Here is a 26,573-nt window from a genome sequence, read left to right on the forward strand (position 1 = left end):
GACTCAGGGAGGCCGGGGAGACATCAGCTTTTCTATAAACGAGAGGTGGGGAGGGGGCTCAGGGTCCCGCTCCCTTTCAGTTTCCCTCCCTGTTACACTTCGCGTCCTGCTCTGGTGCCATCTGCCACGTGGCACCGCCACACTCCCCCGGCGGTGGACACAGGGCCCTCCAAGTCCAGACGGGCTCTCGCGATTCTGTAAGGGTTACTGTCTCCTGGGGGGCCTGTGAGCACCTTGGCTCCCCTCTGCTGTAACGTGCCCGTTCGTGCCTTTGGCACGTTCCCTGCTGTCCTTATCTTGTCACCTGTGAGCTCCACGTAGGGGGAGCCTCTTGCTGCTTTCAGCCATGGTAAGTGTCTTTTCTTAGTCCCGTGGCCATTAGTTCTGTCGCAGACATAGTCGCTCCTTGTGCAGACAGTTACAGGGCTCTGACGACCAGCTGTGCTTCTGAGGTTCTGCCTGAGCAGCTCTGGAGTCAGCCTGAGACTTGCTGACACGGGACAGAAACTCCGTGCTTCCAACCCTCTGCTACCTGCCGCTCCGTGCCCCAGCCCTGCGCCTTCACCCCCGAGGGCTCTGCAGTGATCCCGGACACCCAGAGCCTCTGGGCCTTCCCAGCCAACACCCTGGCAGCCAATGTAGACGAGTGGGAGGGAGGTTCATCCCCACAGGGAACGTGGGTCCCACAGACGCATCCAGCTGGTCCAGCAGGGGCTGTCAGGCGGACGGTGCCAGGCCTATTTTTTTAGCATCTGCTCTGAGGCCAGAATTCACACTACCAGGTGAAGGTTTGTGTTCAGACTTCCTGATGATGAAGCAAAGGGAGACCCTGCGATGATTCCTGAGAAAGCTACAGGCCCCCTTTCTGCTCCGGGTTTCTGCCAGCCCCGCCTTCTTCTGGGGACCGTGGTGCTTACACAGGTGCCCCCACCTCACTCGAAGGACCTGCACAAAGGGGAAGGGGCTGTGCCACTCTGGGGGGAGGGGCCCACAGGCTTTACTGAGTCACCCGAAAGGTGTCTGACTCCCCAGTTTCTCCCACGCTGCATTCCTGCCCATCCCACCTCCCTTCTTAATCAAACTTGAAACTCAGGGGCTTTGCAGGGTGGGGCGGGGGAGTGGACCCGGCCTGGAGAGCAGCCTGGGGAGGGAGCGGGCCACCTGGGAACTCCCTGGGGGAGGATGCACCGTCTTCTTATAAAAGAAATTTTCACCTATTGAGATATAGGGACGTCATTCTGGCTTGTACACGAGTTATCTTGAATTTTATGCTAACTAAAGCAGCCTGTGTGTGGCCTATCAAACATACGTTGTACTTCTGCGTTAATTATTAAGGGAAAGGGCACATCGACCAGAAGTAAAGAACGTCCATGTTCAAAATAAAGATTAAACGCCCCTCTTCCCGGGATGCTGAAGCTGGTCCTCCTTTGGTGGTTGGACTCCCATCCCAGGGGCCAAGGCCATGCTGTACGTGCTGTGTATGTATCTGCTGGTCTGATTTTTCCTTTTTTGAAAACTTGAAGAAATGTACCCCCTGACTTGTTTCATGTTTTTGTTCTGACAAGAAATAAAACTGTGCTGGAAACCCTGCTTCTCCGGAGCAGTTTCTCAGAGTGCTCTGGGAAGCAAGCGGGCTCCAGGCTGGTCCTCAGTTTGGCTCAAATAAAACTCTTTTCTGTTCTTCTTATTGATTGTTTGTTGACGACTTTTCTTGACACTTTCTACTTATTCCATTTAGTTTGCCACTTCAGGGCAGAGGGCCTCATAGGCTGTTGCTCCGAAGCTGGAGTTTAAGTGGACTGGGCGAGCTGAGAGGCAGTCGTGCCTGGCAGGAAGCGCTGGGTATGGGGTGGGGTCCCGCCGGAGAGGTGGGGCCTGGAGCCCCTGCAGGCGCTGAGGGAGGCGAGAGCGCACAAGTGGCTGTACCTGGGAAAGAGCGAGCCCCTTTGCAGTTACTATTATCGCTGTTGCTATTGTTGGAGGGACAGACAGTGGAGGCTGGCTAGCCACGGAGGGCCGGCTTGGTAGGTGGCGAAGCACTGAGTCTCAGGAGGATTCCCTGTGGTGGCCGGTCCCCGGGGTCTCATTAGAGCGCGGCATCCCGCGTTAGCTAAAATTAGCCTCCAGTCTCCAGAGAGTCGCGTTGCTCCTGGTGGTGTCCACGCACTTGCTGCGTCACCTGAAGGCCCCCAGTCCCTGTCCCACACCCCAAACGCCACCTCGGGTGGGCAGCACAGGACTCCACGTGGTCCTAAAGGGAGAGAGGTCTCTGAAGGGCTAGCTGGACCCTCTCCCTCTCCTCTGCCGTTTCTGGGTTGTCCGTTTGCTGAGAAACGCAGCGTATTAGCTCCCAGCTGCTGTCTCTGCTCAGCATACAGTGCTTTCGGAAGGTTGAGCTCTGGGTGCTGTTACGGGCTGAGTCGTGTCCCCCCAGAATCTGTATGTTGAAGCCCCTCCCTACCCTCAGGATCCCAGAATGTGACTGCATTTGAAGAGAGGGCCTTTACAGAGGTGACTGAGTTAAAATGAGGTAATTAGGGTGGGTCCTAATCCAATATGGCTGGTGTCCCTGTAAGAAGAAGAGACTGGGATATAGACACACACCGAGGGAAGACCATGTGAGAACACAGGGAGAAGGCAGCTGTCTACTAGCCGAGGAGAGAGGCCTCAGGAGAAACCGCCCTGCCCACATGTCCGTCCTGGACTCCCAGCCCCCAGCACTGTGAGAAATCAATGTCTGGTGCTTAAGACCCCAGTCTATGATGCTTTGTTACACAGCCTAAGCTGACTGATACAGATGCTAAGAGGTTGAAGATGGGGACAGGGAGTCCTGTGAGCATGGAGTGACCTGCCACCTAGAAGGGGAGCCCCCCCAAGCCGGCGGTTTCTCTGGCCTTTTTCGAAGCTGGGAGAGGGAGGAGGGAAAGGGAGGCCTCACCAGGTGAGATTTACAAAAGAGCAGCCTGCAAAGATGTTTGCCACAGTGAAAAATGTCGCCTCTCTCCTGCAATTTGGAAGCTGCACAAACCTTCTTCCCACAAAGTCTGTCCCGTGGACCGGGAAAATCCCCCACCCCACCCCACCTGTCAACCTGGGGCTTCATTCCAGCCAAACGGTGACGGTGATTCTCCCAGGAAAACCCGCCTCAGGAGCACCACTCAGGGCGCGATGCTGGCCTCACAGAGGACGTGTGGCAACTGTGCTCTGGAGAAAAGGTCACGGAGCGATGCCCGCCCGCGGCGGGAAAGGGAGACACGCCGGGCACCGTCCCGGGCAACTGAGTCGTCACCCGCGCGGCGCTGCAGGATGGAAACGCTTCTAAATGACTCCCTGCCACGCGGAGAGTGAGGTCCTCCCTGCCAACTCACAGCAGACGGTCATCACCCCCTAGAGAAATCAGCGCAGCCTGGGGACGGCCTCGGACCTGCTTTGCGGAGGAGCAGAACTGAGGCCCTGATTGAAGGGCCGTGGTGTCGGGTGGAAAACCGTCCTGGCAGGTTCCGCCCACTCCAGTCTCCTCTCTCCCCTCGGAGCCCAAAGCTGCCGGAGATCCCCACACTCTGCCCCCCCATCACAGACCACTTAATGTCACATTTAATGTCTGTCATCCCAGAAGCTTGCCGAATGAATGGATTAAGTGTTAGTGTTAGTTAACATCCAAAGCCTTGAATTAAGGTAATGCATCCTTCCCCCAAACCAAAGATTATTGGTAACAAGTAAAATCATCACGATGCGCAGGTAAGCAGACTAAAGGTAGTGAGTCTTGTTTCAGACAGGGAAAACCAGGAAAAGAACACAGGAAAGAAAAGTGATGCGTCTCATTCCTCATCACTGAGAAAGCCAAACCCCAGACCGTAGCCTTAACCCGGGGATTTCTATTTGCCTGGAATAATAAAAGATGACGTAGGATGGAGACACGGTCCAGTGCATCGCTGGCCAGCCCCCTCCCTGTTACTCCACAGCCGGAAGGAGAGAACATTCTCTTTACCCCGGAAGACCGGCCCCTTCCTGCAGTCAGAGAGCCCCCCAGGTCGGCCCAGCCCCGCCCGAGGAGCGGCAGCGTCAGGAGGAGGAAAGAGATACACATGGAAACAGAGCCACTGAAACCAGCTCTAAGGGGGGGAACTGAGAGAGGGGAGACGGGGCGTGGGGAGCAGGGCTGTGCGGGAGGGGGGGAGGGTCTGGACGGAGCTTTGGGGAGCAGAAGCCAGGGGGCTTTTAGATGCGTAGTGGGGGGCTGTGGGACGGGTCTCCTTAATGACTTTTCAAATGACGTGAGTAACAAGTGAAATCTTCTAATTACTATGAGCCGTGGGTCTCTGAGGGAGCCTGCCCACGGGATACAGGATTACAGGTGACTTTCACGTGGAGTAGAGAGAGATGGTCCAGGCTTTTAGACCTGAGACTCACATCCAGCCGCACCCGGGTTAAAGTCATTCTTTCAGATCCCAGTCGGGGCACGTTCACCACTGCCCCCGTCTAGGTGTGAAGTGGCTGGGTTCAGCCCGGCGCCAGTGCTCCCGTGCTGCTGCTGCGACGACAAAGGCAGAGGGAGACTGCAGAAGTAACACTGAACACGCAGTTACCACTGTGGAGGCGTTGCAAAGAACAGAAGTTCATATTTAAAGGGAAAACCAGACTTACGCTGCATCTTGGCAGTTCACTAAATCAAACAAAATTTCTCAAAGGACTGGTCCTTGGGGGGCTGCAAACTTCAAGCGAACTCTTCTCAACCCTCAGGCAAACAGGCAGTTTGAACACTGGAGTGTAATTTCACTCCCCGACAGAGACATTAAAATGACAGCAAAGGGGTGCTTTAATGATGGGGAAACAAAAGAGGGACCGACCAGAAATGTCTAGGCTCTGAAAGTGACGGGGGGCGGTGGCTGACCCCGCAGGCCCACACGCGGAGGACCCCAGCCAGTGCTGGGGAAGTGGGGACTGGTTTACACCTGGGGATCCTCAGAGGCCAGGGACCCTGTAGTTCCAGGCGCCCCCTGAGGGGACACACGGCACATCCGAGGACCATGGGATGAGTTCCAGGGGTGCCCTGGGTGACCCACCTTGTCACCCAGGGGTGGCTGGTGGGCTCCCGTGGTTGGAGAGGAGAGCTGGAGGGGGGGGTGCCAAAGTGAAATCAGGTAACCAGGGGAAGATGCCCCCAGAGTCCAGGCAGCCGACAGGGGATAAGAGGACGTTTCCTGATCAACGTGACCAGCCTGGGAGGAGAGTCTCACCAACAAAATGGCGCCACAAGGTCACTGCAAAGGGGAGCTCACAGTTACCACCCACTGGGCTCCACTCAGCCCCCTGAACCCACTGGGTCCCACTTAAGAGGTGAGAAGACACTGCTTTCATGGATCTAGAACAAAATACAAGAAAGAAGGAGAGAAAGGAAGAGAAGAGAGACTCAGAAGACACGTGTGGGGGGTGTGTATGTGACTGTGGTGTGTATATGTGAGTGTCATGTGTGTGTGCACGCGCCAGGGGGAAGTACTGGCGTGTGTGGTATGTGTGCCATGTTTGTGTGTGTGGTGTTATGTGTGGTGCGTATGGTGTGTGTGGTGTGTCTATGTGTGTGTGGTATGTGTGGTGTTGTGTATGTTTGTGTGGTATTGTGTGGTGTGCCCGTGTATATGTGTGGTGTGTTTGTGTGTGATATGTGGTATGTGTCTACATGTGGTGTTGTGTGAAGTATGTACGAGTATGTGTGATGCATCTGTGTATGCTGTGGTGTGTGTCTATGTGTGGTGTGATGCATGTGTTGTATGTGTGATATGTATGATTGTGTGGTGTGTGTGGTGTTGCGTGTGTGATGTGTGTGTGGTACTGTGTGTAGTGTGTCTGTCTGTGTGTATGAGGTATGGTGTGTGGGGGTTTGTGTATGGTATGTGTGTGGTATGTAGTGTGTGTGTATGGTGTGTACACGGTATATGTTTATGGTATGTATGTGGTGTGTAGTGTGTCTGGTGTGTGATGTGTGTCTGTGTGGTGTGTGTGGTGGTGTGTGTGGTATGTTGTGTGTGTGTCTGTGTATATGGCGTGCACATGGCATGGTATGTGTGTGATGTGTGTCTATATGGTACGTGTATGGTGTGGAGTGTGTGTGGTGTGTGTGTATATGGTGTGGTGAGTGTGTGTGGTGTGCAGCGTGTGGAGTGGGTGTGTATGTGCATTTAGGCTGTGTGTCTGTGTGGTGTGTATACGGTGTGAGTGTGCAGCGTGTGGAGTGGGTGCGTATGTGTGTCTGTGTGGTGTGTGTGTGTGCTCTCCTGGCGGCTGCCCGGCACAAGCACACACCAGTGAAACCGTGGGGACCTCCGGGGTGGCCCATGGCCCTGCAGGAAGAGCGCGGCTGGGCGTCCTCAGGCTGCAGCCAGAACTGCCTGCTCATCACACAGCCTGGGTGTGACAAGAGATGCCACAACCCTGGGCTCCATGCAGTGACTTCAACACGGAGAGCAGTGCTTCTCTAATGCGGTGCACACGGACACCCGGGGATCCCAGGGAAAAGCGGGGCTCGGGCCGGGCCGGGCCGTTGCTGGGATCTGAGTGTGTGCCCCTAAGGTTCACGCGCTGCAGCCCCCCCTCCACAGTGTGATGATACCTGGGGGTGGGCCTCCGGCAGGTGCGGAGGGTTGACAATGCGTGAGGATGGGCCCCGGTGGGACAAGTGCCCTTAGAAGAAGAGATGTCAGAGCTCTCTCTCCACTTCCCTACGTGTGCGGGCAGAGAAGAGCCCTCGCCAGGAACCCACCGCACACCGCCGTGATCCTGGACTTCAGACTCCAGAACCTGAGAAATAATTATCAGCGGTATTTTGTGGGGGCGGCCCGAGCCGACCACGACAGCCAGGATGCTACAGGTCCCACCGCCCCCAGCCCGCACTTGGGGCTGTCGACAGCCATCGTGCTGCTGGTGGTCCACGACCACAGGAGGGCCTCAGGGGTGCAGGGTAAAGATGGGAAGCAAAGAGGACTCACAGGGAGCACAACGGCGGGGACCTTAGTGGGACACACACGTGCAGTGGCTTTACCTTTGGATGACAGGACTTTTCCGCCTGCTTTTCTGCAGTGAGCATATTTTGCTGTTGTAATACAAGTGGCCGAAGGCACCCGTAGAAACAGCAACCAGTTCCATTGTTCTCTGATAGAAGGTTGGAAATACTCTGCCTGAATTAAAAATTTAAAAAATAACTATAAGGGATGTTAGAATAGTAAACAGAATGTCTTCTGGGAACAACAGTGCCGCACAGGACACATCACTCTCCCAGCCTGAGCCATGCCCTCAGGGAGGAGGCACGTGCCCTGCAGGGCTGGGGCAGCTGTGGGGTGGCCTCCGCCTGGGACCCCTCCCTCCCTCCTCTGTGGAATGCTCAAGCCACACGCAACCCTGGAGCGGCTGCTGCTCCAGCCCCCGGGAGTCAGCATGGTGCTGGGGCTCCCTCATGGCGACTAATAAGCGTGTTTACCAGGAGGGGCGTACCTCTACTTTTTAGGAAGTCTGGTTGTGGTTGACACACACACATGCATGCACAGTTTGTGGATGTTGCACCTGCAAGAGATGCCCACCCACCCCTAAGAATGTACGATTTAAAATACAGTAATTGTGGGGGTAGGAATAGCTCAGTGGTAGAATGTGTGCTTAGCATGCATGAGGTCCTGGGTTCAATCCCCAGTACCTCCATTAGAGAAATTAAAAAAAAAAAAATACAGAATTAGATCTTATGTTTTCACCACAAAAAAGAAATGGTAACCACATGATGTGACAAAGATGGTAACTAACACTATGGTGCTGGAAAAAAATACCACGATTAGGTGTTTGGAGAAGAAAATTGCACTTTTTATACTTTATTTCTGGGGCAAATAATGAAGGAGTTAGTTCCACCAAACATGCCTTTAGTCAACCCCTGGACCCTGGTGACGCTGGGTCTCAGCCTCTGTGGTGATAATCTGACTGGGGGTGAGGGGGGGTCAATGGGACTTCACCGTGGGGTCCCCAGTCCTGCTCTAAGGAAGCCAATGGCGTGGCCTCACCCTTGTGGATTCAGCAGTCACATCCTGGGTTCAGCAGGTGGCCCGCACTGCTCCGCAGAGGGCCTCGTTAGGGGAACTCAGGGATTCCTGCGTCCTACAAGGGACACTTTTGCTCCAAATTCACAGCTGAGGGACCCAGCAGGCCAAGTGGGCGGCAAACGGAAACCGGGCCAGAGGTGGGTGCCCGGTATTTCACGATTTCAGTTGTGTGGATCAGAAGGCGGGTAGCCGTCTCCAGCAGGTGGACCAGCGAGACGAGAGGCCGGGGCGCTGGTAAAGGGCCCTGCTCACAGCCCTCGTGCTATCAGCAGATTGTGTGAGGATTTTGTTTGCCTGGATTGATCAGCATCTTTGAAGATGTGGAGGTTTGATCTTGAAGACGTGACTATGCAGCCTTGAGATTTTCTTTTATTTCTAAGATACTGTGATGCTATTTAAAGGAAGCGTAAGAAGAAAACAAAGGGAGAAAAAGTGCCCCAAGAAGACTCAATAAAAAAAAATGCCATATAACATCATTTATATGAAGAATCTAAAAAATTGTAACAATAATGATGACACAAGTGAACTAATTACTATTTTGATTTCTTGAATGTGTGTTAAGTGCATCTGACTGTCGGTAATTGGATTTCCGCCTTCTGTTGATTCTTATTTTGTGGTTGGCTTTACTCCTTTGATAACTGTGTAAGTTTAAAAAGCTAAAGACCTAACCTGTTCTTAGAAACAATAATTAGTACATATATGAAAACTAAAAAACGTGCAGGGTACTGTTTATATGTATTTACACGCAGTATAATGTGCATGTGCGGTCGGACTGTAATAATTCTACATAATAAAGCTGGAAGGGAAAAAAAAAACTGCCCCCGTTGAAAAACAGAACGGAGCGAGCGCGGTATGTCTCGAGCACTTCCCGCCTAAGGGCGCTTGGTCCGCCAGGAGAAGCAAGGAACTCGGGACTCCGGGTGCAAATAGGTTTGTTTATTAAAGCAAATAGATTCTGCAAACGTTAGTAATAAATACAGTTGCGGAAGCATGTCATTAAAATAAAGACGTCTCCAGAAAAAGTATCAGTAAATGCGTTTCTTTACCCGAGGGGCTGTGTGGGTGCACGTTTCGCGACGCTTTCCGGCGGCCAGGTGTGAAACCGCCCGCGCCCTCGCGGAGGGAGCGGCGCTGACAGCAGCGCGGCCGGCCCCCCGCACGGCTGCGGGGCCCCCGAGCCGCGCCCGCCCTCTACGGCGGCGGAGCGGGCGGCGGGGGCGGCGGGGGCGGCGGGGGCGGCTCCCGGCCCCGCTGGGCGTGCGCAGAGCGGTGCGCGCCGGTCCGCGCCCGGACACGCCCCAGCTCACCCGGAGAAGTTCTGGAAGATGTCCGCCGCCTCCGCCCAGTTCCGGAAGCAGGCCGGGCCCCGCTCCCGGATCTGCCTCCGCCCTTTGTCGGTGATGACCTCCCCGCTGGGCTTCAGGATCAGGAGCCTGGGGGTGGCGGTGACGCGGTACCTGGTCCTCAGCTCACTGCGGGGGAGGAGAGGGCGGCCGGGTCAGCAGGCCGGGCCGGCTGCTGCACGCGCGGGGGCCTCTTCGGAGCGCCCCCCGCCCGCCTGCTGCGCCGGGCGCCCCTCTGCGCCTCTTCTCTCCCCGCTGCCGGCCGGCCGCGCCCAAGCCGGGGCAGGCCCGGAGGAGGGGCCGCAGCGACGGGCCTGTTGGGCACCTGCGCAGCGCGACACCGCAGCCACGGCCACGGCCACGGCCACGGCCGACTGCCGAGCACCTGCGACGTGGCTGGGGTGCCTGAGGAGCGGAACTGCTTGCCTTAGCTGACTTTAAATTTAAGGAGCCACAGGTGGCTAGTGGCTGCCGAATCGCGCAGTGCAGTTTCACGCCCACAAGTAACCCCACGAATGTATATGCTCTCCTGCATCTCAAGCGGTTGAACTGTGTCAGGTACGTATAATGGTAAAAGTTTAAATTCCCTGAGCTCCAGAGAAGCGCAAAGCCTTGCTAGAGTTCCTCCCTGCGGACTCAGGGACACACCGGTCAGCGCTGTGCATGAAACCTGTCTTGGATACGTTTACCGTCGTGTGTAACCCCTCGAGAAGCCTTTTTACAAAACTACTTGTGTTCTTTTAGGGAAAGAAGTGTCCTCGTTCTCAGTTCTGCAAATCCTCATAACCCTCGAGGGATTACTGCCCTCAAGACAGGACAGCTGAGTGAAAATCCCGGTCCTGGACCACGGCTGGCTTGCCGGGGTCTTGCGTTAGCTGTAATCTGCTTTCCCTCATCTGTCGCCCTCCGGACTGCAAACTTGAGTGGAAGGAAGGATGCACCTGAGACCCTCCTGTTACCAAATGTCCCCCATGACACCTCTGTCAGGGTATTCCTGCTGCTGCCCGATATCCAGGTCCAAGACAAATCTTCATTCCAGCAGGAAAAAAAATAAAATAAAAAAGAAAAGCCACAGTGCCTACACCCAAGGAAGAGAGACTGCTCCTTGTTTCCAAACGTCTATGAAACAGTGACAAAACCAGCTATGTCCCCAGTCTTAAAGGGATCTTAATAAATTGTAAATAATCAATGGTACACAAGCCACTTAATCGGACCATAACATAATGCAGTTGGAAACCAGTAAGAAATAATTTTTGGAATGAGTTAAGAACGAAATAACCGTGTGTTATATATGAAACAGCCATGCAGACACACAAAGCAACTAAAGCAGGGTGACGCGGAGCACACCGTGGGCCCCCAGCTGCAGATGCAATGACGCAGTCGAGAGGGTCGTGTCTCAGACACTCACACCCGAACCTGAAAGGCCTCTAAATGGGTGAGTTCTGCGTTCAATTTGAGACGTTCAAAAAACCATGATGGAGCAAACACGGGAAGTAGAAAGCAGGCAAAGGACGGAGGCCAGAGATCACCGAACTAGGAAATGAATCAACGCGGGCTGAGCGACGAAACGAGACCCGTTCTCAGGAACGACTGAGAAGCAGAGTGAGGCTCTGTCAAGGCTGACAAGGAGAAAAGGAAGACACAGTTCTTATCATGAACCAGGCGAGGCTTTGAGGAGCGGGGAGGAGGTCTGAGTAGACTTTCGCTGCTCCAGCTTACCTTCAGAGTCACCGAGTGGGCCCTCAAATCCCCACCCTGGCAGCCTCTGCCTGGGGACAGCTGTAACCTTGGCGCCAAGCGGGAGAGGCACCCAACCACCTTCCTCCCCCGAAGTCACCTCCCTCTCCTCTGGGCGCTGTGTCTAGAGAGAACAGGCCAGGCCTTAGAGAAGAAAGAGCCTTGCTGCTGGTGCAATGAAGTGATAACTGAGCATTTCGACCATTTGGGGGAAACCCGAGAGCCTGGCTCCTCCTCGCCCTGGGTGCCGCTGCAGTGTTGGCTCCCCCCACCTCCACCTAATGCAGTGCATCCTTGTCCCTGGCACAACGGCTTCTGGGTTGCCATGGCAACTTCTGGCTCCAGTCTCTTTCCATCTCAGCCACAGGCAGATTGTTACCAAGCAAATCTCTCTACTTGCTCCAAGCATCCATCAAACAAGAGCCCTGCAGGCGCCAATCGCCGAACAATTCTGGCCCAACCTTAGGGGCTACAGAGAGACCCCAGTCCCAGACACACACTCCTAGCACAGCAGTGGCCTTGGGCTCGAGCTAGAGGGCACAGGCCTTTGGGCCAGAAATGCTCCTAGTGTCCCCAGGGGCATGAAGGAGGAGGAGGAACTACCAGGCAGATAAGTGGGGGCCCCAGGGTTGAGGGGATGTGGCATGTGTATGATCTTTGGAGGTGGGAGAGTGTGTGGAGTATTCTGGAACATCAGTTGTGCAGTCTGGCCAGAGCATGGGGGAAAGGGGGCAACAGGAAACAAGGTGAGTGTGGGTCAGATGTGGGAAGGGGGCCTGCAGGAGACATGGGCTGAGCCCTGTGGACCACAGGAAGTACTAGAGAGATGGGACAGGGCGAGACAGGGCCAGACCTGTGTTCAATGAAACGAAGCAGGTACCTGAACGAGAGTCCGTCAGATGGGACACCAAGGCCCGGGGGACCAGTTAGCATATTCTACTGGTCCAGGGCCTTAATGAACAAAGTATTAATGAGCAGGAAGATAAAGGAAGCACTGGAGAGTCGCAGACTCAGAGGATGCAGTGCCTGGATGGGGACGTCTTGAGTCAGGAGGGGCTGGGAACCTGGAGTGGGGCAGGGGTGGAGAGGCAGGCTAGACGCTGAGCATAAGCACCGGCCGTAACCCACCAAGTGAGTGGCTCTAACAGAGCGGTCCTCTATCCCCAAAAGGAAGCCATGGCCAGCTGTCTTTTCCATCCAGCCAAAATCTGTTGGCCTGAAGCTGAGGTGCTCCATCCACCTGGCCCATGGCCAAGGGCAGTGGTCAGACCCAGAGAATGCAGGCATGGGCAGGTCCACTCCAGACCTCCTTGGGGTCCACCGACATTCCAGAGCCCACGTGGGTGTGAGTGTCTTCAAGGAACAATCATAAAATCCATGCAAACCCACTACTGAATGGGGCTCGTGCGCCTGGGAGCACAGGACAGAAACTCCTGCTGGCGAAGCTGGAAGCTGTTACCTGAGTCTCGGGCCCTTAACAAAGGGAAGGAAGATGGTGGGATGGAACTGTGCCCATCGAGCCTGTTCCCTCACTCAGGCCTCTGGTCCACCTGCACACAGGCACCTGGGTGGGACCTGAGAGCGGGCCCTGTGCCCGCACTGCCTTCAGCTGAGGGACGTCAGTAAACACGGGCCTCTCAAGGCAGAAGGCGGCAGTCATCACCGGGTCTCGTGTGGGGCTGCACTGGGCAGCCGAGCCCTGTGCAACCTGGAGGACAGATGAGTGGCCCTCGGCATTCTCTTCCTGCAGGTGCATCTGCAGCAGAGCTGCCTCCGGCCACGCCCGGGCTAACCCCATGGGGGCCCTGTGATGGTTTATCTCCTTCTGAGCCTCAGGCAGGTCAGAGGAGATCCAGGGGACACTGGATGGAGCATTTCGGCCACTGAAGGAAGACAGCCCATGACTGACGGGTGCCTGCTGTCTGGGCCACACCTTCTCACAGCCCCAGCCGAACACCACGCCTTGCACACGTTAACAACTTCCCAAAAGGCTGTCTGCAGACTTCCCACCTTCCGTAGGTCTCGTTCATGGCAGCCATTTCCGCTTCTGCCCGTGATCTGATTCCAAAATGCAGGCCAGGATTAGCAGAATTTCGGGCATAGCTCCAAAAACTGCCCCCAGAATACTGCATTTCCTAACTTACGAATTGCAATGACAGGGTTAACAAAGTTGAGCCTGGGAAGGGGGAGGCACAAAGCTAAATTCTCCCCACAAAGCACCCCCAGATTCCTCTGAGGTCAGGATGCCCAAGCACAGTGCCTGCGCCCTGAACTGCTGAGCCCCTGACCCAGTAACCCAGAAAATCAGAGGGAGCGGGCACGTCCCCCACCTCCACCCCCACCCCCAGCGAAGCGGTGCAGGGGACGCCGAGGCTTAGTGTCCCCACAAAGAGGAAGCCAGAGCAAGAAAGGACAGGTTCCCGAGCCAGGAGCACTGGTCTCTGAGCCTCCACAGCGCATCTGTGAAACGGGCTACTGATGCAAAGCACTGACACGCCCGCTACTGACACGGCTCTGAATTTGCGCATGGGCTCAGGGCTCCTGCGTCACGTGACCTGTCGTTGTCCTCGGACTGCATACCCTGCCCACGATCACGCCACGAGCAGGTCCCAGAGCCCGGGCTCTTTGCCTCATTACTAACTACTAGTCCTGTCACTTTCAAAACTAAGTGTGTTCTTTCCAAAGCTGTGCGTAATTTGAACGCTAAGCAAATGCAAACTCATTTTACAACCACCACTAGACGTGAAGCTACATGAGTCTTTCCTCTGAGTAACACGTTCAGTTGGATTTATTGTCGATGAGACTTTCTCAGTCCTGCCAGTGAATGAGGCCTCGGGAAGCAGGCACCCCTGGGCCTCATATCTTACCCGACAGCACCAAAAGCATGCGCTGGAGGAAAATTACTCCTCCAGGGAACTTTCCAAAGTTAGCTCCCATTTTTAATTGTCCAGAAGGAAAGTCATCTCAGAATAATTAATCTGGGGGGAGGAGGATAATGTCACAACTGAATACTAATCCTCAGAGAAATCAACACATACTGCTTTAAAGCAAATCCAGAAATTCACCTCCCTATCTACTAAGGGGATGGTGGGGTGATGCACTTTGTGAGGGGCAAAAAACCTAAATCTGGACTCCTATGCCACAGGAGATCCCGGTATGCCAGACAGTGGGTGTCCATGCCATCTTCCCCTCTGCCAATCCTCCAGACAGCCCTCCTCCTCCCCCGACCCTCCCTCCTCCCCCCTCCGCCTCCCTCCTCCTGCTACCTTCTCCTTCCTCCTCCCTCCTCCCCTCACCTTCTCCTTCCTCCCCTCCGAGGAGCCCATGACCACAGCCACTAGAGCACTAGGCTCAGTTTCTAGCTTGTTCATAAACTCCAAAACCCAAAAGAGCTGAGGGGCTCTTTGTCACATCTTTTCGGAAGCAGGGGTGGGGCAAGATCCCTTCAGGGAGCAAAGATTTTTGTCACCTTTGACATCCGTCCCCTCGTAAGTCCAAGAACCTGGTTCTTCCTCCAGTTGCAGGAGCCAGAGATGCTTTTATGAAGTTTCAGTCACTGTCAGTGACGGTAAAACCGCAGCGTGGCCGGCACCGGGTTCGCCCAGCCCCTTGAGTCCTGGCCCTTCCCCCAGCCCGTGGCCCGCAGCCCCGTCCTACCGACCCACGTCAGTCAGTCCACAATCCCCAGCTCTGACCTGAGCGGCCTTTCTGAGTCTCCCTCTCCTTTCCAGATAAGGGGCCACAGCGTCTTCCCTGCGCAGCAGGGTGGGGCGTCCCCGGGCTGCTGTTCCCAGAGTGGTCTCCCTGGACCACAGCATCAGCATCACCAGAGCTCCTTGGAAATTCAGATTCCCAGAGCCTCAGACTCACCGAGCCAGAGACTAGGGTGGGCCAGGGTCCAGGCTCACCAAGCCCCCTGGTGAAGCAGGTGGATGAGCCCCATCTGCCAACCGATAGAGCCTCCCTGGGAAGCTGAAGCAAGTGACTTCGATGTAGCTGAGAGAGGGCCGAACGGATTAGGGTAGGGGTCGGGGTATCAAAGAGAAGCGCAGGGACCGGAATTGGGGCGCGGGTTGGGGGCGCGCCCGACGTTCTCCCAGCACCTCCCCACGGCCCCCACTCACTGCCGGTAGGGGTCGTGGAACGGCAGCGCCAGCCAGGCGCCGTGCAGCTCGCGCATGAAGGCCAGCATCTCCTGCGCGCTGCCGTCGGCAGACACGAAGACCACCTCGAAGGGCGCGGGTGGCCGTGCCTCGTCCACTAGCTCCGCGTAGAAGTCGCAGAGCAGCGGCGTGAAATCGCGGCTGGGCGCGCAGCGGCCGGCGGCGAAGTACAGCCCCACCACCTTGTTCTGCAGCGCCGCCTCGGCCTCCACCCACGCGCCGTCGCAGGTCACCAGGCGCCGCCCGCCGAGCACGTCCACCATGGCCTGGCGCGGGGACACCTGTCCGGGAGGACACCTGCGGGGGAGACGCCGGGCGGTGAGCACGGGCTCATGGACACCTGCAGGAAAACGCGGCGGAGGAGGGGGGCAGCGATCGCAGGCGGCTGGCCACCTGCAGGCAGACGGTCTCCTGCGGGCGGGCGGCGGTGTCTGGCTCCCTTTGCACCTCCGGGCACCCGAACCTCGGCACGAGGCTGAGTCTCCGCCTCCAGCTGGAGCTGGGACGTCCGCACTGGGGACAGGGGGTTCGTTCACAGATATCCGCAAACCCAGATGCGGCGACTGCAGCGGCGCCACACAGAGCACCCGCCTCCGGGGAGCCGAGCCGCCCCGCCCCCTCGCCCTCCAGCCCCTGCGCCCCGCCCCGTACCCCCACGCGCTCCTCTGCGCCCCGCTTCGCCTCCCACCCACCCGTGCAGCTCTCGGTCCGCGGGGCACGCCGCCTCTGCGCTCCCGGGCGGGGCGCCCTCCCCCCCGCCCCTCCCTCGCGCCCCAGAGCCCCTCCAGCCCCGCCCTCGCCCCATCCACCTTGCGCTCGCCCCACCCGGCGCTCCATCCCTCCCTGCCTGCCCCACGGGTCTTGCCGCCGCCGGAGGTTAAGATCGGTTCGACCTTCAGGAGGCAGGAATGGGGCGATGGGGAGACCTGGGCCCCATTCTTTCAGGGGGTTTGCCCTGCAGTACTACGCCCAGGCTGGGAGAGTGCCTGCAAGAAATCGAAGGCGGTTCGTAAAGAATTTTTCATTCGGAGACCCAGGGTATTAATGTGCCCGGCTCTGTCAGAGGCGGCCCTGGGGTTCAGCGGCGAGCGAAACAGCTTCAGCCCCCTGCCCAGGAGGGCTGAGGCACTCGCGTGGGGCGCAGAATTTGAAGGATTTAGCGCTAAAAAAAAAACCCTCAGTGATCAAGATAAGCAGTATTCTAATGCAGTATTTTAAACTTTCAAAATTAATGCAAAAGAGTTCATGATGAACAAAACATCAAACAGGTAAGGACCGGATCCCACCCCGTCCTTGGACGCCGACCGCAGTCCCCTCGCCGGGAGCCCCGGGCCCCGCGGAGGAGGGCGGGCAGCGCGGCAGGGAGGCAGCGGCGCGCGGGCCTGAGCCGCGCTTAAGGCGTGGTCGCCGGCGGCGGAGACCCGATCTTCCTCCCAGCGGCCGGCTGTCCCTCGGCTTCCCAGGGAAATGGGACGGAAGTGCGCGGACACTGTGCACTGCTAGCCCAGCCTGCCGGATTGGTCGTGTAAATGCGCTTGGCAGAGCCAGGGCTAAGGGGGATTTCTGCTGGAGGACTGATGCTGCTCCAGGAAGCGCGCTGCCAAAGCCCTGGTTCCCCGTCCTCTTGGAAGACTAGGGAATTTATAGGCGAATCGGAGAGAGAAAAAGAGAGGCACTATGAGCACTGTACGTCTTGCTTGTGGAGGTGCCTGACTTTTCTTAAAACTCAGAAATAAGATGAAGGTAGCTAAACTCTAAATATCATCAAGTCTGCATCTTGATCTGTTCGGCTTTTCTTCTTTTATCACGGCATGAGCAAAGTAGAGAACATTCCTTTAGTGATGGTGCCACCTGCCCACCGAGAAATCCCCGATTATTTGCAGAAATACTGTATACCCTCAGAGTGCTGGGGGAGGGGGGCATGCGCCTTCCTGGGAGAATGGCCCCACCCGGGTACCATGGTGAGGCGGGGACAGCCCTCCAGGGAGGTGAGATCCTGGGGAGAGTAGCAGGCCAGCACCCCTCCTCTCCAAGGGACCCTCCTTCTGTGGCCCCTCTGAGCATCTGTGTGTGTGTGTGTGTGTGTGTAAGCAGGGGACCTTGCCCTAAGAGCCCTGTCACAGGGACGCAGCTCAGCTCATTCTGCAGCTCTGAATCTAATGCATGGTCTCAACCAGTCTTGGAAGGAACTCCCCAGGGCCCTTCCTGAAGCATGATCTTGTGTCATTTGCCTCTGACTGCATCCCACTGGCTGATCCGTAAGGTGGGAGGGGGCTGCTGGTGCCATGAGAGGCAGAAGGAAGCCCAGGACCCTCTCCTTGCCTCTTCTGGAGCCAAGTCTCCTATACATTGTCCTCTGCTGAGCACAGGAACAGCCACCAGTGGAGTCCTGGACACAGGATTAGGAGGACTCCTAACCCCGGCTGGGACATCCGACATCAGTTCATCGCCCACTTCCTTCCAGGGCATCAAAGGGTGCCTAGGGCTCTGGCGTCTGCTAATCGGCTTTATGTGTCCTGGATAATCTCAGTCTAGCTGGGCAGCATTTTCACTCCATGAGGGCCTTCTCACACCTGCCTTCCCCACCCAGCCCCCACTCCCTGACACCTGCCACCACTTTAAAAATAGTTTGCAACTTACATACGCCACCCCATCATCCATCTCCTGCCTGAAGTTAAGGGCAGCCTTTTCCGCACTTCCTCCTGTCTGATAACTTCAGTTCTGTCCATGACTCTCCTTGCCCGAACTTTTGACAGGCTCCTCTGAGCCCTCTGCTCTACTAGGCCTTTCCTCGGGGCCCGTCCTTAGCCTGCCTCAGCCCATCTTAGCAAAGAATCCTGCTAAGTCATCCCCCACTGACCAGCCTGGCCTGCCTTCAGCACGAAACCTGCTAAGTAGCAAGAATAGCTCACCCCTGATGTCTCCTCTCAGTGGGTTTGTTGCTGGAGATTAGGTGGTTTTGTTGCCGGTGGAGGCAAGCAGTGCTCCAGGTTCTTGTCCCGTCCCAGAAAGAATTCAGAGACAAGATGTAGAGGCTAAGAAAAGTAAAGTGAGGATTTATTAAAGGATGGTTAGCACACTCAAGGGGAGAGCGGGCAGGCCCAGGGGAGAGGCTGCCCTGAGTTTCTTTGGCAAGTTAGTTACACAGGGTGTAAAAATGAATGGGCGGAATATTCATTGGGGAGGGAAGGGTCTGGGGTCGTGTTCCCTGATTATCATCCCAACTCCACCTTCCCAAAGGGGGGAGGGGCTTTTGTCCTCCTTTAGTCTGGATCAGAAGTGCCACGGCATCGGTGCATGATGGGGACTTCTGATCTGCAAGGCTAATTTTATTGAAATGAGGGCATAACGAGCAAAAGGTTACATTCGGACACTGGAAATTCCTGCCTTTTCTGATGTTTCTTTGTTGGTCTCAGGCCAAAAGTTGTGGCCTTTCATCAGCCCAAAGGTTCCTGCTTTTCTTTCTCTGCCCAGGGACCCCTGGTGCTTCCATGATGTATGTTTTCCAGCATTTGGCCTGTGCCCCTCCTTTCTGCCCAATTCCTGCCATGTGGTCTGTGTCCTCCTTTCTCTACTCATTTCTAGCTCTCTGCCTGCTCTAACATTCTCACACAGGAAAGAGATCAAGAGTGAGCCATAGCCAAGTGACTTTATTTGGGGAGATACACACCCCCTAGGCAGAGTACAGGCCATCCTAGAAGGCAGGAGAAGTGGCCTCAGGGTTTGGGGCGGTTAGTCTTCAGGGGCTGGGTAACTTCCTGTGCTAATGAGGGGGGGGGTTATTCCAACAGTTTGGGCGAGGGGTGGGAACTTTCAGGAACCGGGCCCCACATACTTTTTGTCCTTTTGTGATCAGCCTGAGAACTGTCATGGCACTTGTGGGTGTCGCATTAACAGCTAATGTGTTACAATGAACCTATAATGAGGCTCAAGATCTACTGGAAGTTGAATCTTCCATCATCTTGGGCCAAGTTGGTTCTAACCAGTTTATGTCCTATGCTCAATTGCTGTGTATTTTTTTTTAATGGTTGTGCCCTGCCCCCTCCCCCATCTCAGTTTTCCATCCAGTGACCCCTTGTCCCTTTTGTTGCCCATAAACTTCCACTCTTCCTTGCATTTGGAAATGAGCTCCACTCTTTTCCCTGTTGCACTAGTACTGAGTGAAACCTGTCTAAGTTGCCTTTAACTAGTGTCTGGCTCTGTTTCTTTTGAGCAGTTATCAAAGGCTGTGACACCTTAGTTGGCTTATTACCATGGCATCAGCTAAAGGCAGGGTGTTTCCAGAGCTAACACTGGCTGGGTACATGGGGTCATCAAAGGCTGTCTGGGGTAAAAAGGTACAATAAAATTATGGCTCTGCCTTTCTATGTTCAGCATGCAAGCTCCCCCCACTTCTGAACAAGGCTGTTTCTCATTAGAGAAACTATTCTTCTAAGCAGGAGTATTTGAGAAGTTCCCAGATCGGTGCACCTCTTCTCAGGCCCGCTTTTGCTGCTCCATGCTAAAAGAGGAGTTTGTGAAGGACGTGGGGCTCTGGGCTGCCTGACATGAAGTTGACTTTTTCCTTCCACTGCCAAAATGTACAAACGATGACTCATTTCTTTCCACTACCACTTATGAATACACAAATAGAGCTATGGAAACTTTCTGCTCTGATCAACATAGCAAACAAATAAGACATCCCAGTGTGCAAATATCACATTCTGAATTTCCTGGCTTTAAATATTCGTGCTTATGTTACTTATTTTTCTGTATTTTAAATATTTGTTCCCAGCGACTGGTATCATGAGGTCTTCGTGACTCATGTTCAAAATCGTGGTTGGTCCATGGCAGGGAAAGGGCATTGAAGTGACAGGCAGAAGCCTGGGTTTGTCAGTGACAAGCCGTGGGGCCATGGGCAGGTCATCCCAAATGGGCGCTGGCTTCTCAGAGATGACTTAATGGTTAGTGGCCAAAACAGACCTAGTGTCGGACTAAAGAAGTGCCCCTTGGTCCCACCAGCTTCTTCCCAGTAATGCTTTGAGGTGATTCGAGAAGCAGTTGGATTGCTCATCGGATGGCTTGGAACAGAAAGTGCAGGTGCGGAGAGAAGATGGCAGAGTGTCTCAGTCAGCTCGGGCTGCCATAACAAAGGACCACCAGCTGGGTGGCTTAAACGGCAGAAATCTATGTTCTTCCTGGCTTTTAGACCACCTTCCCACTGTGTCCACACGTGGCAGAGAGAGAGGGCGAGATCTCCCTTCCTTGTCTTCCGCCATCTTGTTTCTAACCAGTTCATGTCCTGTCCTCAATTGCTGTGTCATTCCTCCAGTGGTTGTGCCCTGCCCCCTTCCCGCCTGTCTCAATTGTTTGAGTGACTGATGATCTGAAAATTGTATTTGAGCTATTTCACTAAGGACTGCGAGCTTTAAGGGGCCCAGGTGCACTTCCTAGGCAGGGACCTAGAGGGACCTGGGCGGGACACCTAGGGAAACGTAAGTGGCTGGGTTTGTGTTAAATTTGGCTTAAACAAGTTGATACATGGTCTGAATAAAACTTTTGCTAGTGAAATGAGAGGCTCAATTATTCGGCTCTGAAGAACAAGAGAGACCCATTACAACCATTAAGTAATGCTGCTCGTCCAGGGGACTGGGGGCAGTGGGGGTGCAGGCACGAGACAGAGACTGATAACCTAGCGTTTTGATGTTAGGCTGTCACGGGGAGAAACCGAGACATGTAAGAAAGCTGAACTGCTCAGCCAGACTCAGAAGCAGCACACGTTCAGTCCGCCACACTGTCCTCGGACACGTGTTCAGGTCACATACCCTATCTGAATTAGGCTACCAAACTACTAACGAGAAATTGTGCCTCAAAGGCCCAGCAGCTCCCTTGCAGATGGCCACCTGTAAGAACACCAGCCGGGTTTGTGTGCTTGCAAGTGCTTGATTGGGAAGTAAAGGAACTCAACTTAATGACCTCTGTTTACAGCTAACGTGGGGACGTAAGAGGCTTCTCTCGAACGGATCTCAACCACGAGCATCCCAGCCCCATGGAAGGCACCAAGGGCCTTTCTTCTATTTGTCTCAAGAACAACTGTTTAACATAGAGACAATCTGTTCCCTGGAGGTTTGGTAGCATGTTCCTGATAAAACCACCTTGGCTTTCTTTTTTTGGTTGTGTTTCTGTGGATAGATCATTGGCTGTTAATTCAGTTTGTTTAATAGTTGTAGATCTATTCCGATTTCCTATTTTAGTCAATGAGTTTGAATCACTTATTTTTCTAGAAAACTGTCCAATTTGTCCAAGAGTTTGGTTGAGAGGCATCAAATTGTTCATAATAACTTTAAAAATCTTTGTCCATAATTCGGTCCTTTTTTGAAAAATTATTGCTTCTTTTTCCCTTATCAGCCTTGCCTGAATTTGTCTTCTGTTAACCAAGACCTGCCCTCACTCATACTTTTTAGTTCATTATTATTTGCTCATACATCTATGCCCATATCTATGTCCACCATCTTCCTTCCTTTGGGTTTATTTTCTTGGGTTGAATATTTAAGTTATTGATTTCCAACCACTTTTCTCTAATGTATAAATTTAAGGCTATATGCATGTCCATTGAAATACGGCCTGAAGACCATCACATAAATTTTGATGGGGAATTTTTGTTAAATTAAAAATACACCATAATTTTTATTAAGGAGTTTCCTTTTATTTGTCTTATTTAGAAAGATATTAAATCCAAGGCTGGGTTTGGATACTTCTGTTATTAATTTCTGATTTTACCACTGTATGATCAGAGCATGGGGTCTGTATGATATCACTCAGGTAGGGTTTATTGAGATAAACTTGGAGACCTGATAACCAGCTAGTGTTTGGAACTGTTCTGAGTATATTTGCAATAAAAAAAAAAAAAAGGACGTTCTATCTACCCCTTTTGGTGCAGGAATCCAAGCTCATTGATTGTACTGCTCAAATCTTCTATGCCCTCACTATTTCCTGTCTGATGCATCTCCTGATTTCTCACAGAACCATGGTCTCCGTGTTTCCACTGTGATAGCTGATCTGTCGATCATGTTGTAAGCCTGCCCACTTTGTTTCCTACATTTTGAGGGTGAGCCCCTATCTACACGTTAAGATCATGATACATTCTTTATAAGGTTCTCCTTTGTATCACCAATTAACAAAGCCATTACCTTATTCATTATTTTATTCCTGTTGATGCATTTGACCTTGAGGAATATAACTGATGTTCACACAGCCATGTCATCTTTTTCTGGATAGTGTTAGTCTATTTTATCATTTTATTTTAAATTCCTTTGCATTTAGCATTTGTGTGTGTGTGTGTGTGTGTGACATTATGTTTTAGTTGTTGGTTTTGCAAACAGATTGGAAATTGGAGTTCTTTCTTTTATGTATTTGTTTTTGGCTCCAAATTTCTTTTTCTTTCCTTTTTTCTTTTATTAATTGAGTTATAGTCAGTTTACAATGTTGTGGAACTTGGATTTCTTAATCCAGCCTTAGAATCTGCCTCTTGTACATGATGAGCTTAATCTCTTCATATAAATCATCACGACTATACACTTAGGTTTATTGCTGGCATCTGACTTTGTGCAAACGCTGTTTACCACCTATTGGTAAGCATCTCTTAGCCGGTAACAAGAGGTTTCAACAAGGGCTCTCTGTGTGTGAGAGGAAATACTCTTACTTTCATTTTTCTGAAAATGTCTCTTCTTCCTCCTTCTTGAATAGTTCACGTGGGTAAGTATCTGCTTTTTCTTGCTCCCCTCGCCTTAAATCATTTCTGTCTTGATGCTCTGAGGTTTTGTAACAGAAAAGAACAACTCTGACTCCATATTGATCTGCTCCTTTGGCTCTAACCCTGCGCCCTGTTTTCCAGGCTTAGTCCTGCTCGCTCTGCACCTTTTGTAAAAGAATGTTGCCTTTAGCCTGCAATTTACAGGAGAGCCTATTCTCGGGGCTCTGACCTTTAAGGATATTAACACTTTTGTACTTATATAAAGACAACAAGTCGCAGAATAGAAAATAACATTTGTCTTGCTCGAGATTTACAGGGACACCGTGATCTGACCCACGAGGACAGCTGCAAGAACAAAGAATTCCTACAAGTTTGCAACAACCAACCACACCCTCTTCCCTTTTTTCAGTGTAGAAGGAGCCTGTATTCTGACTGGAGCAGGATGGTTCTCCAAGACATTATTCTGCCACCCTCTCGGTCTGCTCTCTCTCCAAATGAAGTCGCTGTTCCTTGCCCCAGCACCTCGTCTCCAGATTTACTGGCCTGTCGTGCAGCGAGCAGAACAAGTCTGGACTCAGTAGCAGTTTTACCACAGTATGTCTCGATGCTGGTTTATTTATCTGCTTACTTCATTTGGATCTAATGATTTCTCTTCTGCCAGTTCTAGAAAATTCTCAGCCATTGACTCTGAGGATATTACCTCACAACCATGCTTTACGCAGGGTTAGGATGTACTGGGCACTGCTCCAAGCACTTTATGTCAAAGTGTGTTTTAAGTGATTCAACAGGCAGGACAAGACGCCACGAAAAAAATTAGTGGGCAGATTTAAGGGGAAAAAAATAGCACTTCTGGAAGTGAAAAATACAGTTATTGAAATAAAAAGTCAAATGCTTTCTTTTCTCTTGGGCTGGGTCATCCAGACGGTTCCCTGTTCAACGTCAGCCTCATACCGATTCCTCACACCACGCCACTGGTGTGAGCTCGAGCCCCTCAGTCACTGAGGGCACAGACGGGGGCTGGGACTCACCCCCTGCCTCAGGCCCGCGCTGGTGGAGGGGATTATTTTAATTTATCTTTTGCTGAGAGAAAAGCCTGCCCAGCGCCCCGGCTTCACAGAGGGCCCTTCCTTCCGACGTCGGCAGACGGGGGCCAAGGCCCCATCCCGGGCCCTGTGAATGTTTCTGAACGCGGGTCTGGCTGCTTGCCGCTCCGAAGTCAGTGCATGAGAGAGGCACTGCTGATAGGGAGGAAAGTTGCTCTTCAACAGGATGCCGGCAGTCCGGGAAGACGGTGGACTCCTGTCGCCCAGAGACCGTCTCCGAAGATGCGGCTCAGCCACGGAAGTCCTGAAGGGAACCGGGGCAGTTAATCACCGAGACGGGGGTCAGAGTCACCGCCCGCCCCCGCCTGCAGGCGGGCATTCCTTGTGAATCTTCCTTAGATGCTGTCTTGTTCACACAGTTTGCTCACGAGGGGACGGAAGGGGGAGGCAGGGAAGAGCTCTGCTCATCTCTTACCCTCTCACCCCCATTTCTACTTCTGTGATCTATGGAGGAGTCACCAGGTTAGGCAAGTGTAGTGCCGTCAAAAGATCTGAAAGCTGTGCTAAGGTCCGAGATGAACGGAGCGTGGGGGGCCTGGTTTAAGGTCAGTGACAAGAAAAAAGGCAGGCGATGACCAAGGGGCCTCTGGCAGGGAGCTCTTCCTGCCAAAAGCTGCCTGCACGAGTGCTGACCAGTCCCCAGGCCGCCCACCACCCCGCCCCCCAGGCCACCGCAGGTCCAGGCCACACGCGCACACCCACAGCCCCGTCGTCCTGGCTGTCGGGTGGTCGTTTCTGGCACGCAGGGAACTGGGACCTCCCCTCCTTCCTTCCACGCTCAGCAGTGCATCTTCAACTGTTCTGTTTTATCCAGTATCTTTGCACGTCCTGTAGTAAAGAAGGAAATCCCTTGTGCCATTGGAACCGACACCCCTTCATTTTGAAAGTTTGTCACTTTGTTTTTAGTAAGTTTACTGAAACTCTTGGGAAGAGCCCACCGTCATAGCTGGATTCTGTGCTGGATTCTGAGGCACTGAGCTCATCCCAGTTTATTGTAAGTGATGTACCCGGTCTGACGCTTCAGGTATCAGCGAACTGTTTGTTGTCCAAGCTGCTTCCTCCGGCTCCACCTGCCTGCCCCCGCCAGCTTCATCGGGTCCTCACTCTCCTCCCCCGCCCCTCACACACAAGCACGCTGCCTGAAAACTGTCAACTTCCCATGTAGAACACAAATTGGAGAAGTCGTTTATTTAAATATGCCCCTCCCCCCTAAGGTGTTCCTGTTAACACAGAGGAGTCATGTGCCCCACATTCCAAAGAGAGCCCCTGAGTCACCAGGGGGCAGGCACCCCCTGGGGCTGCTAAGATGCAGCTAGGTCCACCCTGCTTCTCTCGCCACCGACCCCAGGGACACACAAGCAGGGGACAGACCACAACCAAAGGGAGGCACGCTGTCCGTCTTGGCCTTGCCTCCTCTCGTCTTCAGCTGCTCCAAAGCCAGGTTCACAGCCTAAGCTCCTGCCCCACCAGAGGACAATGCCACTCCGCACCCATCTCCAGCAGTTCTTTTATTTTTCCTTTGCAAGATTTTTTAAATTGCTGTTTCATTTTGAAATAATTATAGATGCACAGTAAATTTGAAAAGAAGTACAAAGAGGCCCCGCGTACTCGTCACCCGGTTTCCCCCAATGGTAACATCTTCGTAACTGTAACCAAACCAGGAAATTGACATCGGTGTGACTCACAAATCTTACATTCGGCCAGGTTTTACACGCACTTGGGTGTGTCCAGAGGTCTCTGCAATTTTACCAGGTGTAGATTTGTGCATCGCTCCACCACCCAGGTACAGACCTGCTCCATCACCACAAACACCTCTCCCCTCCTCTCTCCACGCCCCCCCGCCCAGTTCCTAACCCCTGGCAACTGCTAATCTCTTCTCCATCTCTGAACCAGCACTTGTTTCAAAGACTCTGCAGTTGTCTCCAGGAGTTTGGGGCAGAGGACACATGCCCCTCCCCATCCTGCTGACTCCTTACTGTGAGAGAGAACAGCCCCCTTCCCTGTCCCCGAAGTGACCCCAGCCCCCAGGGAGGGAGAAGCCCTCTGGCCACCCCCACACCAGGCCAGAGGAGGACTCGGGGCGGGAGGGGGCAGATGTCAGAATCATCACGGACTGAAGTTGTAGACTGAGCTGGAAGACTTCACAATCGAGACGTTACAGATGGACATTGTTGAGGAACAGGAAAGAAGAATTCAGCATAAAAAAAAAAATTCTGGACACCAATCTGGAATAATCTATCCAATTAAAGATTTTCATTCTCTTTGATGCAAGAAGTCCAATTCTAGTAGTTTCTTCACTAGAAAAATTATGTGACAACATTTGAATTGAGATAAAGCCACCACAGAGATTTCTACCAAAAAAAAAAAAAAAGAGAGAGAGAGAGAATTTAGCACATGGCTGACACCAGTGATTGGAACAA

General features: G+C 53.4%; 1 protein-coding gene across 1 annotated transcript; it reads right to left on the reverse strand.

The window, feature by feature from the left end:
- Positions 1–9,293: 9,293 nt before the first annotated feature.
- On the reverse strand, positions 9,294–15,883 carry NXNL2 (nucleoredoxin like 2). Its single transcript, XM_072952578.1, has 3 exons — positions 15,712–15,883; positions 15,280–15,615; positions 9,294–9,547 (listed from the first exon to the last, which is right to left on the reverse strand). The coding sequence occupies exons 2-3, from the start codon at positions 15,579–15,581 to the stop codon at positions 9,379–9,381; spliced, it is 471 nt and encodes a 156-aa protein (XP_072808679.1). The 5' UTR covers positions 15,582–15,615; positions 15,712–15,883; the 3' UTR covers positions 9,294–9,378.
- Between the last annotated feature and the right edge of the window lie 10,690 nt (positions 15,884–26,573).

This window comes from Vicugna pacos, chromosome 31 (assembly GCF_048564905.1).
Source record: "Vicugna pacos chromosome 31, VicPac4, whole genome shotgun sequence".
In the NCBI taxonomy this organism is placed as follows: Eukaryota; Metazoa; Chordata; class Mammalia; order Artiodactyla; family Camelidae; genus Vicugna; species Vicugna pacos.

Excerpts from the sequence above, each read along its gene's own strand:
- NXNL2 (XM_072952578.1), bottom strand. The coding sequence starts at position 15,581 with ATGGTGGACGTGCTCGGCGGGCGGCGCCTGGTGACCTGCGACGGCGCG. Across the intron at positions 9,548-15,279 it reads TTCCACGACCCCTACCGGCA|TGAGCTGAGGACCAGGTACC; the intron begins GTGAGTGGGGGC and ends CCTCCCCCGCAG.